The sequence below is a fragment of the Rhodnius prolixus genome, unplaced genomic scaffold, assembly GCF_049639745.1.
Source record: "Rhodnius prolixus isolate KJV_2025 unplaced genomic scaffold, Rpr scaffold_1, whole genome shotgun sequence".
Lineage (NCBI taxonomy): Eukaryota > Metazoa > Arthropoda > Insecta > Hemiptera > Reduviidae > Rhodnius > Rhodnius prolixus.
The window spans coordinates 15041096-15058042 of record NW_027411581.1 but is presented as its reverse complement, the minus strand read 5'-3'; the positions used below and the strand labels follow the sequence as shown (position 1 = coordinate 15058042).

General features: G+C 35.9%; 1 protein-coding gene across 1 annotated transcript in view; it reads left to right on the top strand.

Moving 5' to 3' along the window:
* bs (serum response factor blistered) overlaps positions 1-16947 on the top strand; it is a 253182-nt gene that overhangs the window by 222651 nt on the left and 13584 nt on the right. The window contains exons 3-4 of the mRNA XM_074114150.1: positions 2661-2763; positions 4552-4662. Coding sequence (XP_073970251.1) covers positions 2661-2763; positions 4552-4662 — 214 coding nt within the window. The remainder of the gene's footprint in view (positions 1-2660; positions 2764-4551; positions 4663-16947) is intronic.

Here is a 16947-nt window from a genome sequence, read left to right as displayed (position 1 = left end):
TACAATCAGGGCATCATTGGGCTGTGAATAACAATGATAATACAAGGATAATTTCCTCAACAACCTGTGATAACACTCCACCAATACTTCATTCACTATCTTTTGACTCTCAGACGTCAAAAAGTGTTATCTGGAAGTGTCCTGGAAGAAAGTGTTGTACCTGTGTGTAAGGATGAAATTGTTAGCCACGCTGGAATTTCCTGTAACATGTTTGAGGAGTTTGTTGACAAAAGGAATGTTCAGACCGGAGACTTAGAAAGGAGCGGTAACAATGGAGAGAAGAGTTTTACTTTGGAAAAAAAAACTAGATGAGATTTAAGCGTTCGGTTGAACACCACAGTTTGCCTGATCTCAGATGCTTACACGAATGGTCCAGAATGGATATGCACGTTCTGGAGTAGCTACTGGCTCATGTCCCTTCGAGGATGAGTTAATCCAGGCTCAGGTGTATGCTGTTCTTGAATTTCGGATGGAACTCCACTTCAATAGAGTTTTTTTATCTTCAGGTATTTGCTGGGAAAGTCCCAGCTTTACTGAAGACAGGAAAATACTTGTTCATTAGACTCGAAGTTAGTGCTGGACTACTTTATGTGAAGCGGATCTTCACCGAGGAACTTCTTCCAGTCTGTATGCAGTCTTAAGTGGACGTTTCCCAGGGTCTCACACTTGTCACATTTCTACGTAGCTTCCAGCAATAGACACAACTTTGTAGAGGAGCTTGGTAGGTTGTCGGCGATCTACTGTACTGATTAGGGGGGCCCAGACAATTCTGAGTGTAAGAAGATTTTGTGACGGCCACGTCATTCCACACACAATTGGTTGGATTCCTTTTTGGGCTATGTCTCCTTACTTGGACTTTCATCAACCATCCTCTTTTGTGGAACAGCTGTATCCTATAAATACTAGTTCCAGTTCTCCTGTTATCATGGAAATGAAGGGAGTCCAGATAGTCATAGTTACTCTCTCCTGTGATATAGAATATATTCAATGCAGAATCTAATCTCTCCAATCAAAAACTGTTAGTTCGTAGAATACATTACTGCTCCTCAAGTATTTCCTCAAGAGTAATTTGCATTTTTGTTTCTTTCGGAACTGTAAAGGACCCTGGTGTTGAATGTTTAGAAATTTTCCTTCCTCTCGCAGAAAGTTATACTTTTCATTTTGCAAGAAAAAGAAGAGTATTGTTCTTTAATGTATTCTAGGTTCTCTCCTAAAGTCGCCTTAGATTAAGGTCGTATTAGCTCTTCACCTCTCTTTATCTCCCAGTAACTTGATATTGCTGTCTCTTCTGTGACTCAAAAAATGGCAATGCCATAAAAAGTTCTATTTTCTGCTAATACACTTTTTGAAATTTTATTTTAAATTCCATTAAATTTCTTTCTAATACATTTAGTAATATAACAATTATTTTCAATTAATTAAAAAAATGACATATTACTAACTACAGTTCCAACGAATGCTAGTGGCTCTATTTATTGTGTCAACATGGCAGAAATATCTTGGTTCGTATTAAAAACAAACAGTAGCCAACCATTTGTTCCATTGTGTGCGCCATGACGCTATTCCTCGAAATAACATTGATTATATTGCATTTCTGTGCTGCACATATTGTCTGTCGTCTTGTAGGTTTTTTTTTTGCGCACAACTTGCTTTGATTGGGTTAATATTGGGGAGATCTTTAATTCTTTTTTTTTTTTTTTGCCATTTTACTTTGTACCTTGGAAGATGATGTGGTAGATGTGTGCAAACTGTCGATGTTTAACCGGAAATCTCGGTCTAGGTTCCCTAAACTCGACTTTTTTATAAGACTATTAAGAGTGCTTGCGTGTATTCACGATTGCTCAAAAACAGGATATAATTTGAAATTCAGATTTGATATTTGATTAAAATGCCATCATAGAAATTTGAAAAAAATAGTTTCTTGGGTCTTTTAAAATGTTTTATAAGCTAAAAGTGGTTTTGAAATAATCCACACGTGCAGATCAACTCAGGATAATTAATGGTTCCTCCAGGAAAGAGTATGGCTCCTCTAAAGTGCCATTTCGATGTTATTTTTCGATCATATCTCTTATAATAATAATAATAATAATAATAATAATAATAATAACAATAATAATAATTCAGTTATTTGCAACCCAAATTGCAAATTTGTAGCTGATTGGATAATCGGAAGCAACCTTCACTCACATGATTGGAAAAATGTGTCGTTTTTGTTTCGTTAATACATCATGAACAAATCTCCAGTCATTGATATCAAAATTTACTAGAAAGAAAAACGTTTTAGTGTTTTTTACCAACCCCACTAGTGGTCTCAAGTTAAGTTTTCCAACTATTCCAACAGCGGTATATCCTAATAGAAAATTGTCCGAAATTGTTTCCTCAACATGACGTAATGGTTCTGGAAAAAAGGGAAGAAAACAATCATGGTTAAGAAAAAAATAACCAATGGCGCGTTCTTAAAATGCAGCAACTTTGCTTTAATATAGAGCACCAACAACACGATATACTTTAGGAAGTGCAGATTTCGAAACTCGTAAAGCATTTCTTCCAACCATTACTAATTAATGCTAGAATTAAGATTATTGCATCACTATGAAAACTATAGGTATTGAAATACATGACGAATAAAATCACTGATCTTTTCTATTCGTTCGTTTCAGGAGGGTTGCAGACCTTTCTCGCCGACAGGGTCCGACGCTGGAAGTGTGGCAGATTCAACTTCTTCCGAATCGCCTCCATCGCCGAACAATAGCTTTGATATAAGTAAGTCATCCTTTCTCTTATTTATACTTTTAATAATAGGCTCATATCAAATTATTTATTTTGGGTTTTCATTGGAAAGTACTTTATTTGGGCTTTTGCGGATGGTACTGCTGCCATGGCAGCAACGATCAGCAACGTAATCAAAGGAGGTTTCAGGAAGAGTGGCAGGAGCATGATCATCAACCTTGAAAAAAATAAACAAAGATCTTGAAAATTGGCAGAAGGATTATGAGATTTGTCAGGATCAGTGACGTAAGGCTTTGAGCTGATTGAATATTTTAAGTTTCTAAGCAACTATATCTGAAATTAAAGTAAGAGTTGAAGTATCAGGAAAGTTCACTTAAATAAAAAAGAAAACAGAAGCAGACCAAGTTGACCGTGTTGTAAGACTATAGCTTTTACCTTTCATACTCTTCCGAATCTTGGATTTTCTACTAAGTAGAAGAAGCGAATTCGAGCAAGGGAGATGGATTACTTCAGAAAAGTTGAAGGAAATACAAAAATGGAGAGAAAATGTTACGGAACATTACCATTAGAGTAAATCTTCACCAGCTGAGGCTTTCCTTTGAGAATAACAACTTAAGATGGCATGCCCACTTATTTGGAATGAATTCAGTACTCTTAACGCAGAAACTGGTATCATTTGTATTCAACAACTTTGAAGGTAATATTCGTTTTAATATTTTTCATTGAAAAGATATTTAAATACGCAATTACTTTCCAAAAATGGAAGTATATCAGTGCGTATGAAATAATAGTGCAGTAATTAGTTGGTTATGAGCAGACTTGGTTGGTAGAAGAAGTAGTTCTGTAGAAGAAGGATGTGTGGTGACGACCCGCTGTCTACCGCAGTCATGTAAGTGAAGAAGAAGACTAAGACAGAAAAAAAACACATGGTCAGAATGGAAATCATTGAATTTACTCCGTATTAGGAGCTGAAGCAATCAGACATGGCTGCAACGTCCTCCGGCAGTGGCAATGCCGGAGCATTTCTTGGAGAAAACTACACACACTGTGTACTCTAACTCGACAACAACTATTTCTATTTTCTTCTAGTTCTACAACAGCAATAGTCCTCCTTCTAGTCTATCTATGTATCTAATGTACAGCTTCCCCAACTGACTGTATATGGAGCAACAGCTGTGTCTAGTTCCACTAGCTAGGCTAACTCTATTGATGGCATGATATTGGCTACCTCACAACACCCTCTCTTCTTCTTCGTCTTCTCCCTCTAGTTCAATATTAACCACGAATCGTCATAATCGATATCTTTATTGCTCTTTAAATTCTTTTTCCTGTACATCACCGTATTGTCATCTGTAACTCCCAGTACTGCGGACCTATGCACGTTCCGAGCTTACTATTTCTCCATGCGTATCACATTTATTTTATCTAACTAACGCATAGTGGCTAATTTTTGGGCTTACTACCAGGTTTGCAGGAAATACTGTTGTAGGATAAACACGATGTCTATGAATGAAGTTATCTGAATAAGGGAGGGTCCACTATCTTCTTGGATGTTGTAGATGCCCGAAATCTCACACTCAGCAGCTATCTTTTATGTTGCCATGAATGAACAGCTTGTTCTAGATATTTACCTCGCTTGAGATTCTGGAAGTTGTGATTTAGCATCTATTATGTATTACTCTTGTTAAAGAAAAATTATGTATGTTAAGAGATTTGACCCTCTCAATATCCTATTGCGACTTGTGTCGTCTGGAGTATTCTATTTATTCTATATTAAGTATTAGTATTTGTGATTAATGAAGGTGACCTTTATTTTGACAGGTGAGCCGAAATGCGAACTTGGCGGAGTTACTCGGAGATCTCCTCCTTCGCACCTGCCACCAGCTCCGCATTCACCCATACTCAGTCCAGGCAATTCTTCAACTTCCAGAGGTTAGTCACTATGTTCCTATTTATCTACTGTATTAGAGACATAACCTTTTTTTAGCTTTGTCAAATTATTGTATCCGGGTTAATAGCAATTAAATGCGAACATAGAACCCAATTGTCCAGGCATTAGAAATTCGAAACTTAACCTCCTTTTATTAAGACATTATCATACAGCACTGCCGACCTTTCCTTGTCAAATATTGTAAGTTTATTTTTACTGTGAAGAATTTTTTTGGGGGGTTTATTTTTGCGTTGGCGCTATAAGTAACAATGATAACAGAGTAACAAATGAAGTAAACGAGTGGAGAAGTTAACACACCAAAACATTAGAGGGTTAGTCACTCTCTTCCCTAGAGTGGAGATCACGAGGCCACGGTCTCTTAAGGCGTGTTTTTCCGGGTTATCAGGAAGAGTTCTAGAAGAAAGATTTTGAGCTAGAGGATTTATATGAGATTGCAGGTTGAAGTGGAGTTTTCTATATCTTGTTTTAGCAATTTGTGTGACAAAAGGAATGTTCAGGTCAGTGTGTATAGTCAGGTTTGGAGACATAAAATGGAGCGTTTATAATCGAAGTATTTTAAATAGAATAGATTGAATCCTTTGGAGATTGATGCGTTTGGTTGAATCCTAGACTGTGAAGAACTAAAATAAACTGTACCGAGTATATTGCGGTGTGACCGACAGGCCTGAAACCTACATTCTCTGAAGATGGAACTGGTCTAAATGAAAGAAATATTAAAGCAAGCTTGGACGGATGAAATCATTAGACATTGATCATCAATAGATCAAAATTCCAGCCTTGATGCTCAATCAAAAAAGGAACATCAAGTTTATTTAAGTTGTTTTTTTAATGAAATGTGACATTAATAAAGCATTCTGTGAAATGAATAAATAGAATAACAAATTGAATGTACCGCGAAGAGAAATGTTTGCCGACCATATTGTAGCTGGAGTATGCAGCTGGTTGTCACCACAGTCAGATCGCGGGCCGGCTATGTGGTGGCCAGAACTTCGATAAGATAGCCTTGTGACGAGCTGCCGGTATTACCACTACTTGGAGGCCTCCACGGCAGCATTGAAGAAACTATACACACACTAGTGTACATCGCACTATACAGTACAGTTCTGTATCTGTCTCTAAGACTGTGTGTTTACTAGAGATTGAGCGAGTGTGTTAGTGTGAGTTATGGTTGCGCCGGTACTTGGACAGGTGGGGCTCCACTGTAGTCGAGCCCGCCACAGGGTCATGACCTCTTCCTCTTCCCAACTAAACTATCCCCAGCGTGGCCCCAGCCAAACACCATATGGTCGCTCTAAAATAGCGTTAACCCCTAATATATACTCTTGGATGCTCTTTAATGTTACCATTGAATAAATTATTCCAAGAATATTTTAAATAAATAAAAATCCAATTTGTAATCAATGCAAATTGTTGCTGGAAGATTTGTTTGGTTTTTTTTCCTCAAGATTTTCATAACTGTACAGCATTGGTAAAAGTATAATCGAGATGATAGCTGTAACAGACAAGTAAAGCATTAGTAGGATATGCAACTGCCTCTCTCAGATAGTCGCGATACCACAGATCTCTTGATGGGTGAATGGGATAAAGGATTAGAACGAATAGATCGCTTAGAATGGAGTAGGATTTCGCTCATGCTGATAGTGAAGGGAATTTTCGAGTCATTATGGGATTAGAGACGTTTAATGGCTGGAAGCATGACTGTGCTTCGTAGAATTTTGGATGCTGTGGATTGTACGTGATCATGATTTGGGTGTGCCGTATTATTCGAGGCAATACGCTCTCGTGGAAACTATTTGCCTTTTATTGTGTGCGATGAGATAGAACATGCCAAAAGATCCTTGGTTACCGTGGAGATCTACTAGAACATCTCTCGGTTAGCCGATCTTTCACAATACATATGCTAGCTCAATCCTCACTAGTATAATCCCTAATCCGCCATAGCTCTACTCCTGCTACACCCTTACAATTGCCAAAGATAAGGAGCGGTGTTTCTTTCTCAGTCAAGCAAAACCAACAATAACCATCTATGTATATGAGTTAGCTCATGTATCTAGAGCAAAGTTTGGATAGTTTACAGAATAGTTTCTCTAATTTGCAGTATCTGTGATTTAGTTTAGTTCGTTTGAGTTGATTATAGTGATTCCATTTTAATCGTTAGTTAAGATGAAGTCCGAGATAACGGAAGAGTGACTGTCGGGAGAGAAATGTTATTGGAATATAGTCTAGAAATTGAGAGTGAATACAATAGATTAGCAATTTGCTAATATTTCTAAACTTTAAGCCATAATAGATTAAATGACGCTTAAAGCATCTTCAGTATTTATAATTTAAATAAAAATTGCTGTACCAAGTGGGACTTTGCAAAAGAAATTTCCGCATATTTATTAATTTATAATTCTATGTGATAAATTTTGGTCCAAAATTTGCTCTTGTGTGTATCTTTCTGGCGACATTTAACTAACTAATAACTCGGGTATACTTCTGTCGTGATATGTGGTAACTTTTTACTAATCACATCCTGAGTTGATTTATATATTTCTAGAATCTCCTTTGCTTTTATACAGTTTTTTTTTTTAATTTTCATTTAATCATTATTAGGCTATTAATCTGTAATCATTTATAAACTTACATTTTGGTATCACTGGTTATAACAATTACTTATAGGTAAATCATTATTATGTAAATAAATTACTTGCGTTCATATTATGCATTATTCACTTATTTTATGCAGGTTTAATATTTTTTTTGTATGCATACTTGTATTTTGTGTCCCTGGTTTTCTTTAAGCAATACATTTTTTTTTTTTTTTTTTTTTAATGATTTAGTTAGCTAATCCCTTCCCTTAAGCAATAAATAATAGTACTAATCACACCCGTGTTCATGTATGTAATTGGTGACAATTCCCAATTTTTAAAGAAATCTAAAACTGAACTTAATTAATTGAATAAAAAAATATGTCGATTAAATTATAATCACTAAAAATCGGGTGTTCACAATAAATTCTATTGGGTCAGCGTTATAATTTTTTTCTTTAACAATAAATAATCTAAAAATGACTGTGACTAAATCGTGAATAATATTCTCTGAATATTTATTGCACGCATTATTATAGCGTATTCAGTGTGTATCTTGTCAAGTGTAATGTGAGAGTGTATGGATGATAAATCGTCCCCGGAAATCAGGGCGTACAGAAACCACTCCTTCGGCTCTGTTCGTCAAACTATACAGGCTGGCCAAATTAGCCGCCCACGCTCGTATTACTTAAATATCTCCATCCCCCCTGTGACCGGAGGGGGACTATTTAGATCTCATTTTAATAAAGTCTTTTAGTAATAAAATATCAACAGTAATTACGATAACCGTGAATTTTTGAACTATTTTTATTGACAGGAGTCAGCTGGCGAAATTTTCAAATTGTAAATTATCATCAAATTGAAATTTTCATAGTGAAACAGATATCCCAGCGTATTTCAATAAATTTCAGAATGAGTCCCATTTAAAGAACCTTTCTTTTAAAAGATAACATCGTGTAAAATAATAAAGGCGTTCGATTACAATGACCAGCTGCTTGCAAAGTCATTTCCGTGTTTATTAATTAAGCACTTGGGCGTCTCTATACAATACTTACTATTTAATTCCATTATATAATTTCCTTAGTCCGGAAGTGGGAAGTGTCGTAGTACGTGCCTATTTAGCAGGTCGTCTAGCCCTTTTTTCTTTTATTCCCAGTCAGTGTAAAACCGGACATGTGTCCCTGACCATGCAGTATGTTAGAAGAGCACGTCTTGATGGTTTTGACTAGGACGGGCCATTCACCTACTCAAGTCTGTCAACAGCAGATTGTCCTGGCTGAATTTTAAACAGATGAATATTGAGTTTATGATGATGATTCATAACGGACATTGTATGTATGCAATTTCCTAATAGGAAACTTCCTCATTTTTTTTTTTTTTTTACTTCCGGAATATGAATGAAGAATTGAAGGAAGTTACACCATGAAGTTACTCCTGAAGAATGGCACAGATCCACGAGTTGAACTGTCAGCGTACGTGCTTCAGATCCTTTGCCTTTTGTAATATCACCAATATTAATTCTTGCTTGCTACGGTTCTGATCTTCTTCTCTTTTTTGCAGTCTCTCCCTCACTCTCTTGCAGCCTCCTACAAGATGTGGTTGCAGTTAAGAATTACCTTCACCCATGTTCTGTTCTCATTTGAATTTTAAATTGGATGATACACTCTTTATTTTCATTCGGTATAGTTGGCAGAACGGCGCCTCCTCGCGTATAGTATCTTTAGTTTCTTGTAATACAAGAGCTGCCTAGTGCTAATATCATTGTTACCAACCTTTTCCTCGCCTCCTATACCACCTTCCTGTAACCATCCCACTTAATTATAACTAACATACGTTCCAAAAATTTGTTCCAAACTTTTTTTTTTTTGCATACACTTAATACTTGTTTATCTTGTATTAAAATCATTTACATTTTTTGTTGCCTTACGTTTTTCTTATTGGCATTTAAATAACAAGGTATTAAATAAAACTTTATTATATATTTGCAATAATTTTAACGTATTTTTTACAAACTGATATTCTCATTGTCAGAACTGAAACTTTAGAAGCGTACCCCAAATCTTCCTTTAATCCTTAACCGAGGATTTTGGCTTACTACGCCTGTCCCTTCATTTTGCGTGATTTGTAGATATTAGTAAATAAAGTTTAGCTGCAGTTCTTAAAAACTGCAGCTAACGTTTGCACACCTATTGTTTGACCATATAAACTGGTGTTGGAAAGTCCAATTTTTGTACAAAATATCATCTTAAAGGAACAACAACGATATCCGAGCGGTTAAAGTAGCAAAGCCCCCCCCGCAAAGCTAAGATGTATTGTTGATTAGTCGATTCGTTTCCCAGTTTAGGACTTGGAGCTAATTTATGGTTAATATGAGAAATTTAAATACATTCGCTCTTCACCTCCGCCAACGACACCTGGTAGTTGGACTTGAAAAAACGCGACTGAAAAAATAGGCATTTCTTAACTTTTTAAAAATATTATCTTGGTTTATCCATCACAGCATGTATTTCCTGATTCTTATAGTTTTTGATTTTCATTAAACATCAAATTGAGGAATCATTTTCTAATGACCAATCAAAATCCAAATGCGGTCTTGGTGTGTTAAGGAAACTTTGTAAATGGAAAGCAGATTATTTACGTCGAACCGAATTCTTGATGACTGGTAAATCATGTTTATGGTCAGCTGTTGATGAGGTCGATCTCGAAGAGTACAGTCATAAAAAGAAGATTTAAGTAGCTATTAATTTATGGGCCCGAGCCGATAATTAGATTTGCTTATGAATTGCTGAAGAGCTAAATAGAATAAAAGACAGGAACTAACTGGGGTAAACTAAATGTTAATTATTTCTAAAAGAATTGGGTGAACTAAATGTCGTGAAGACTACCAGAAGAGCGAATGCCAGCCAGAGCCGTAGGATGCTATGCTATACACTATGGCCATACTCTGAAGCTTGGACAGCTTGTTCATTGTTCTGAACCTTTAAAGAGTGGCTTTAACCCTTTAAATCTTTCACAGCCACTTTTTCCAAACATGTGAATTACCCAACTCTGTGACACTACAAAGTATTTAAAAATCTCTGTCGAGAAGAGGAAGATCCATATATTTCTGTTAGAAACCTCAATTTAGAAAATTAGACTGTAATCATAATTCTTCTCTCTACAGAGTCTGTAAAATTATAATTAATAATGTGTAATAAAGAAATATAATATGGGTATTCCATTTCTGATAACTTTTGCAGTTATCATAGGCAGTGATGCGGTCATTGATGATGTCATCATTAAGTAGCTGTTATTATTAGCGTATTTAATTGTTTGTAAACAATTTTATGTATGAATCAGTTTTTTGCCTCTTTAATCTTTCTTCTTATAATGTGATTAGGTTGCAATTTATGTCATCCGTCTGCAGCGATTGTTATTACTTTCACATTTTGTATTATCCAGCAGATTTTTAACTTTCTCTAATATCTACTACTTTATCTTCACTCAGTAAGAGAAAGAATTGTATTCGAGGTCGAGTTTGTCGGGAATATTTGCTTTGATTCACTGAAGAAGTAGTTTTTACGAATTGATCTAGATGTTTGTCTGGTTAACACAGGAGCTTTGGGTTAATCAACCCTAATATGTACGAAAAGGGACTTATTGTAAAAAAAGTAAAGAAATGCCTATTTTTTTTAGGTTGACGTTAATTCCAACATACCTAATTTAGGGTGTGGGGAACGGAGACGTCTATAAATGTCTCTTATAAACCTTTAAATAAAATCCAAGACCTAGACCGGGAATCCAACCTAGTACCACTATATATCTTAGCTTTGCGGGCCTCACCTCTAACCGTTCGTCTACTGTGTACCTATTGGAAGTTGTTAAGTCGACTCCTTGTAGTTCCAGTGGGAAAAAAAACATCTCCTTTTTCCATGGTCCCAGAGTTTCTACACTGCTCTGCAGGTGTCACAAGGCGAACTAGGGTAATAGTGTTATCTGAGAGGTTTCCTCTCATCTCTAGTCGAACGTTTCTGCAGCGTGTTGGACCTACCGCCATAGCGGAAGGTTTTCTGACCTAACTTGCTGATTAAGATTAAGTCGTCATGATTCTCGCCTTAGTTCGGTTCAAGTTCCAATTGGAGCTCATGGATTGGCTTGGAGTTTTGCTGTTTGTTTTGTTTTCACTGGGGTGCTGCCCTAATTTACTTGCCGCTGGGCCGAGTGTGTGATCTTTTGCAATGCAGAATACATTTGTTGACCTTCTTAGTGACCTGCTACATCGGTCCAAAAATAGATAGCAAGCTTGTCTCACTAGAAACCTATCTCCTCTGCTACCTCTTCGTGCAGGTCAGTGAAATTAAGGGACAATTTCCAGCATGGACAGAGCTGCATATTCTAATTGCATTAATAAATCTGGGGCGGTTGTGCATTTTATGCATGGATACTCTAGTGTAGTTCATAATGAATGTATCTAAATCAGTGATATTACAATTATACACCCCCCAGCTGGGATGGTACTGAGATAAGAGAGATGGTTATCTCAGTTTATTTATGTGGCTGGCTAACATCCTACTTTGACCATCCTTGCCTCTTTCTTCCTCATATACACACAAATACACAAATATAGAGTTATGTAAATATATTTACAATGTTTATTCAAACAGATACTACCTAACCAGCATCACGACCTATAATAATTATTTTCATGTAATTTATTTACCCTATAAATGTATCATTTGTATTTTCATGTTTAAACATTGTGATTTATTAATTAAAAAAAAAAAAGAAAAAGAAGAGAGAATGCTATTGAAGACACGCCCACAATCTTGGGAAAGTATATCAGAGAACTACCGTTATTTCATACCGTGAATTCATTCACTCAGGTGATGGGAAACCTTATTTTCATCTCACTTGAAACAAGTTTCTTAACGAAAGAAAGAGTTTGAAACAGGGTTACTACTTACACAAGATCTTGAGCAGCGTAATGCAGGAGACGTTGATGTAATGAAAATTACTGGTGAATTGCACTAGGCAAATGAAGACTGTTAAAAGCCGAGTATTTGGCGGAAAGTTTGGATGAGGGGACGGAAACGATTTGCGTTAAAAATGGAATGGTAGAGAGAATAATGAGAAGGAAACTTCGAGTTCGAACTTGATGTGGTGGATTAGCGAAGTGGAATGGCCCATTCGAGAGTAGTTTGGGTACCGAGTGGGTTGGTAGTCCTCGAAAGGACAGTATTGAGGAAGAAATGGTCTGAAATGGCCTTCAGGAGGGCGACTGGTAGAACAGAAAGAACTCTACCGCTTAAGAAATTTGCCAAGACCAATTTAATCGTCACCTGTGTTTGGGTTACCTTCTTATGAAGAAGTATTGCAATCGTCTTAAATCGCCGGTTTTTGCTTTTCATCTGAATTATCCGTAAGGCACCCTGTGACTGAAAACAAAAATGGTATGCCACATAATAAGTATGCGAACTTCTAGTTAAAAATGGTAAAAATTACACGATGCTTAAATTTTGTAATAATACGTTTGAGTTCTAAGGCAACTGACAGTAACTGAGCTAAAAAATATATGTACCTTTACCGGAAGTCCCAATATACAGAATTTTTCCCCCTTTTTTGTAGATTAAGTTTAGGGGCAATTTCAGGGGCAGAGGGTAAGGCTAATATCTAAGTGGCTGTTAATGTACGTTTCTACAAAGCGTATGTTATTAAAAATCACTATTTTACAACAGTTATTCACAACATAAACAAACAAAGATGGGTGTTGGTGTAGTGATCATGAACGTGGATTTGTAAGCGGTAGATCCCCAGTTCGAATACAGCTGTAGCTAATTTTTAATTGTTAGAAAAAATGTTAATAGTGAAGGATGTGCTTCCGCCCTTGTCCTCGACATCTAATTGGTCATTGGTCGTTAAGCTCCGCCTAAGACAAAAAGAAAAAGCGAATATATTACTTTACGTAAACAAACCGGAGCCAATAATAATAGATTTGAATGATCTACGCGCTTTTTATGGTTAATAATTGCGTAGTCATGCGGTAATAGTTGGGGTAGTTTCATTGATTCTGCCATTATGAACTTGGATAGACATTCGCTGAGCTTTATCTCTTCAAATACGATTTATTAAGGAATGTAAATAAGATCTTCTTCATAAAAGCATGCATATAGACAAAGAGAGTAGTGTATGGTAAAGCTGCACTCTTGTTGCACGTGCATTTATGCACTTAGAGAGAGAAAGAGTGAATGCTGCTACTTAACCGGTGGGTTAATATTTTCCGTTATGTATTTTGAAGAGAGATGAAAGTTTTAATTACCAATATTAGACTATAAAAATGTGCATCTTACATTAGCCGTAGAGCCTCCTTACCATTGCACCTCCTTTATACTGGTGCTGGTTTGGTGCAGCAGTTAAAATAGCAGGCGTCTAGTAAGCTTGCATTTTATTACTGCATTTTACTTCATCACTCCATATACCATCTATTTATATTACTGTTCACTGCCATAAATATCTTTTACAATATTATTAATAAAAATTTCTTCAGTTATAATTAAGTTTATTAGCTTCCAATTATTTATTGGGTATCCCAAAATATTGTTCATTTATTCTACGGATGAAGGATTTTTCTCTGGCTCTTGAGAAACAAAAAACAAAAATCTTCTTTAATTATAAAGCGATCGTGTCAAATTATAAAGAAAACTAATTAAAACTGTGTTTTCCTTTTCTTTATGCAAAATAGGCCTTCCATGGTAACAGGGGGCTACTTCAGAGGGTTTAGTTTAGAGGAAGTGGTTTACCGATCATACTTTCTCTGCCAAAATATGATTCCTTGATTTATATTAAAAAAAAATATGAACGTGACTTCGTGGCATTTAATGATAAAAACCAAAATAAGAAAAGTCCAGACTCAACGGACAAATTAACAAATTAGTTAAAAGAGAAAAGTGGCGACACAAACAGCCTTTTTAGAAGAAAAATGAGATACGTTTTAATTTCCTGTTTAATCTAATATTTATTATTTTTCTTCTTCTTCGCCATCAGCATCTGTTCTGCAGCGGCCATACAACCTTAGCCAGGATTAATGTGAAGTAAGCCTGGTGACCAAGTACGTGTAACTATGCCCAATAAAGGAATAATAACCAAGCCAGTCATTCTCTCCCAGCAAATCGGCAGGGCTGTTTATTATGAAGAGTAAATGGCTAATATAAAAACACTTAACATCGCCACACATACGAGTATATACATTTTAAATTAAACATCCAGAATGATAAATAGTATGAATAATATAAACTAGTAAAAAGAACATGGCTAGTTGCTTTTTATAACAGTGAAATTAGCAGCAATGTTATTAATAATTGAAGAAAACTCATAAATAATAAACTATTTTTTATAGTTTCAACTAGTTAACTATAATTGTATTCATATAGTTTTAAGTAGTGGCCATTTTCATCTTGGAGCAGAATTAACACGTGGCTAGACGTTACTATCGCTTTAATTAATCACCTTACTGCAGGTCCCATGGATACCACAGCTTTAGGGTCTTTTATGGAAGTCATTTAGAGTTAACAAGTTTAAGAATATGGATTGGAAAATGCTTCCTCACTTAAGTTCGGAGTTTGACAAGGCCATCCTAGGATTATAGTGGAACTTGCCAAGGGCTTCCTTCTCTCATCAAGCCTAACTAATCCTTAAATCATATTTTACTGAAGAATTCTAAAGCATTCCTTTTTTTTTCTGTATTTCTCATATTTTCCGGTCTTCCTCAAAGGAGCATACTTGCTCCTTCTTTATTTTTTAAACAACCCTTCATCCTAACACTGTTTTCTTTGCCTAGGTTGTGGCTGTCCTTCCCACATCTTGGGTGTTCACCATATTCAAGCTTATCTGGATAGCCTCGAAACTTAGCACCAGAAGCAGAAACCGAAGTTTCTAGGCTTCACATAAAACTGTACAAACTTCCCCACCGTACATTACAACTAAATTTTCCTTTCAATACCCAACCAAAATGGTTAATATGGATCTGACTTACATTCACAGGTACAGAACAAAAGACAAACTATTTACTCCTAAGCCCGTTAGCCTGAGTGATTTGGGAATGCCAAACTATTGATCAATACTTCCTTTTTTGCCCTACATCCTGTCTGTCAATAAGCTCCTGAAAATTCCGTTTGTCTCCGCCTTAACCATATTCCACTTCCTGGAGTTCCATTTCGAACTATCCCGTCTTTCTAGTCCACTTATTCAACCCCTTTATTCCTAGTCGCTCTGAAATCTGAAACTTAAAATTGAAGTAATCTTGAAAATGAGTGAGGTATTATCTTCCACATATTTTCGACATTTAAAAACCCTTTAAGCTATGCGAAGCAGCAGTGTTCCTTCGTGATACTCTGCACGTGTTTAAGTGGTCAGCTTCCATTATTGGCCTTTAGGCATCATCTTCCATTACCTTAGAATGATCGATACGTGGCGTATCTTCAAAGTCGAAAATCTCTAGACTAAAATTTCGGAGTTTGGTGTTGCGCAGTGCTTTCACTGATATTTTGATGCCTCAAACAACATTAATTTTTCGTCCATCACCTTAGTTTGTCCTCTTTGTCCTGGGTTTGACTTCATATAAGAAAATCTTTCGAAGTTGTTTCCTCAACATATCGCAATGGCCCTGAAAACAAAGATATTCTTTAAAGAACAGGAAGTTAACTATAAGATAATCTACCAAAAACATGGTATTTCACTAAAACGCTTTAAATAGTATTCATGTCTAAACCTGCAAAAACAGCCCTTCCATATTAATGCATTCGTACATTTACTTTTATGTAAGATGAATGATTTACAAATTTAGTAAACTTGTCATTTCCAAGATAATTTATAGAATCTATAGGCTTAACATTGTGTAATATTTAATTAACAACATTGGTGTTAGTAACGATGATGTGGCGCATTTTTAATCCGCGTTAAATATTTATGATAATGATGAAAAACAGTCTGGTACGAAACACTCTCTTGTGGCAATAACTACAATTCTAAAGTTACGAATTCCCTTAAAACCAAAGTTAAGCAACATTTTTGGGATATTGATTTTGGAATGTTCTGGTAGGATTCTGCGTCATGCTCTTCAATTCAAGTGCAATTTACGTTTCATTCACTAATTTGGCATATTGGAATTCCAATGTTTGAGAAAGATCGTTCGTTAAAATATTTTTAATTTTAAATAATGGAAATAATTAAGTCACAAGATTATAAGAAGTATATTAAGTAAGGAACATTAGAGAAAGAGAGAATTTTTAAAAGAATAATCAATTCCCAACGATTGGATTGCATAAAGAAGAATGTCACTCAACAAGTGGTCAGGACAAATCCCATTCTTTTTTTCACTTTCATTTTTTTTTTTCTTCTTCGTTTTGCAAAAAGTAAAAGAGTGAAGTAGGTGGCTTATGGAGGAGGTGGAAGATTGTTTACATCAGCAGCCCAACAAGTATTGGTCAAGAAAATCATCCACTTAGTACAAAGATGGCAACAACCCCCCATTTACAGTAAAATTAGCAAAGCTGGTATCTTACAGGCCAATTGTGGCACGTTCTTATGGCACAATCTCCAGCAACTATCTCAACCAACTACCGCAATCAAACAACGATGTCTTGGTTTCTCGTTTGACAATTCACCTTTCACTAACAAATCATCGTTATTAAGTATATATAAAAGAGGAAAAGTTTGAAA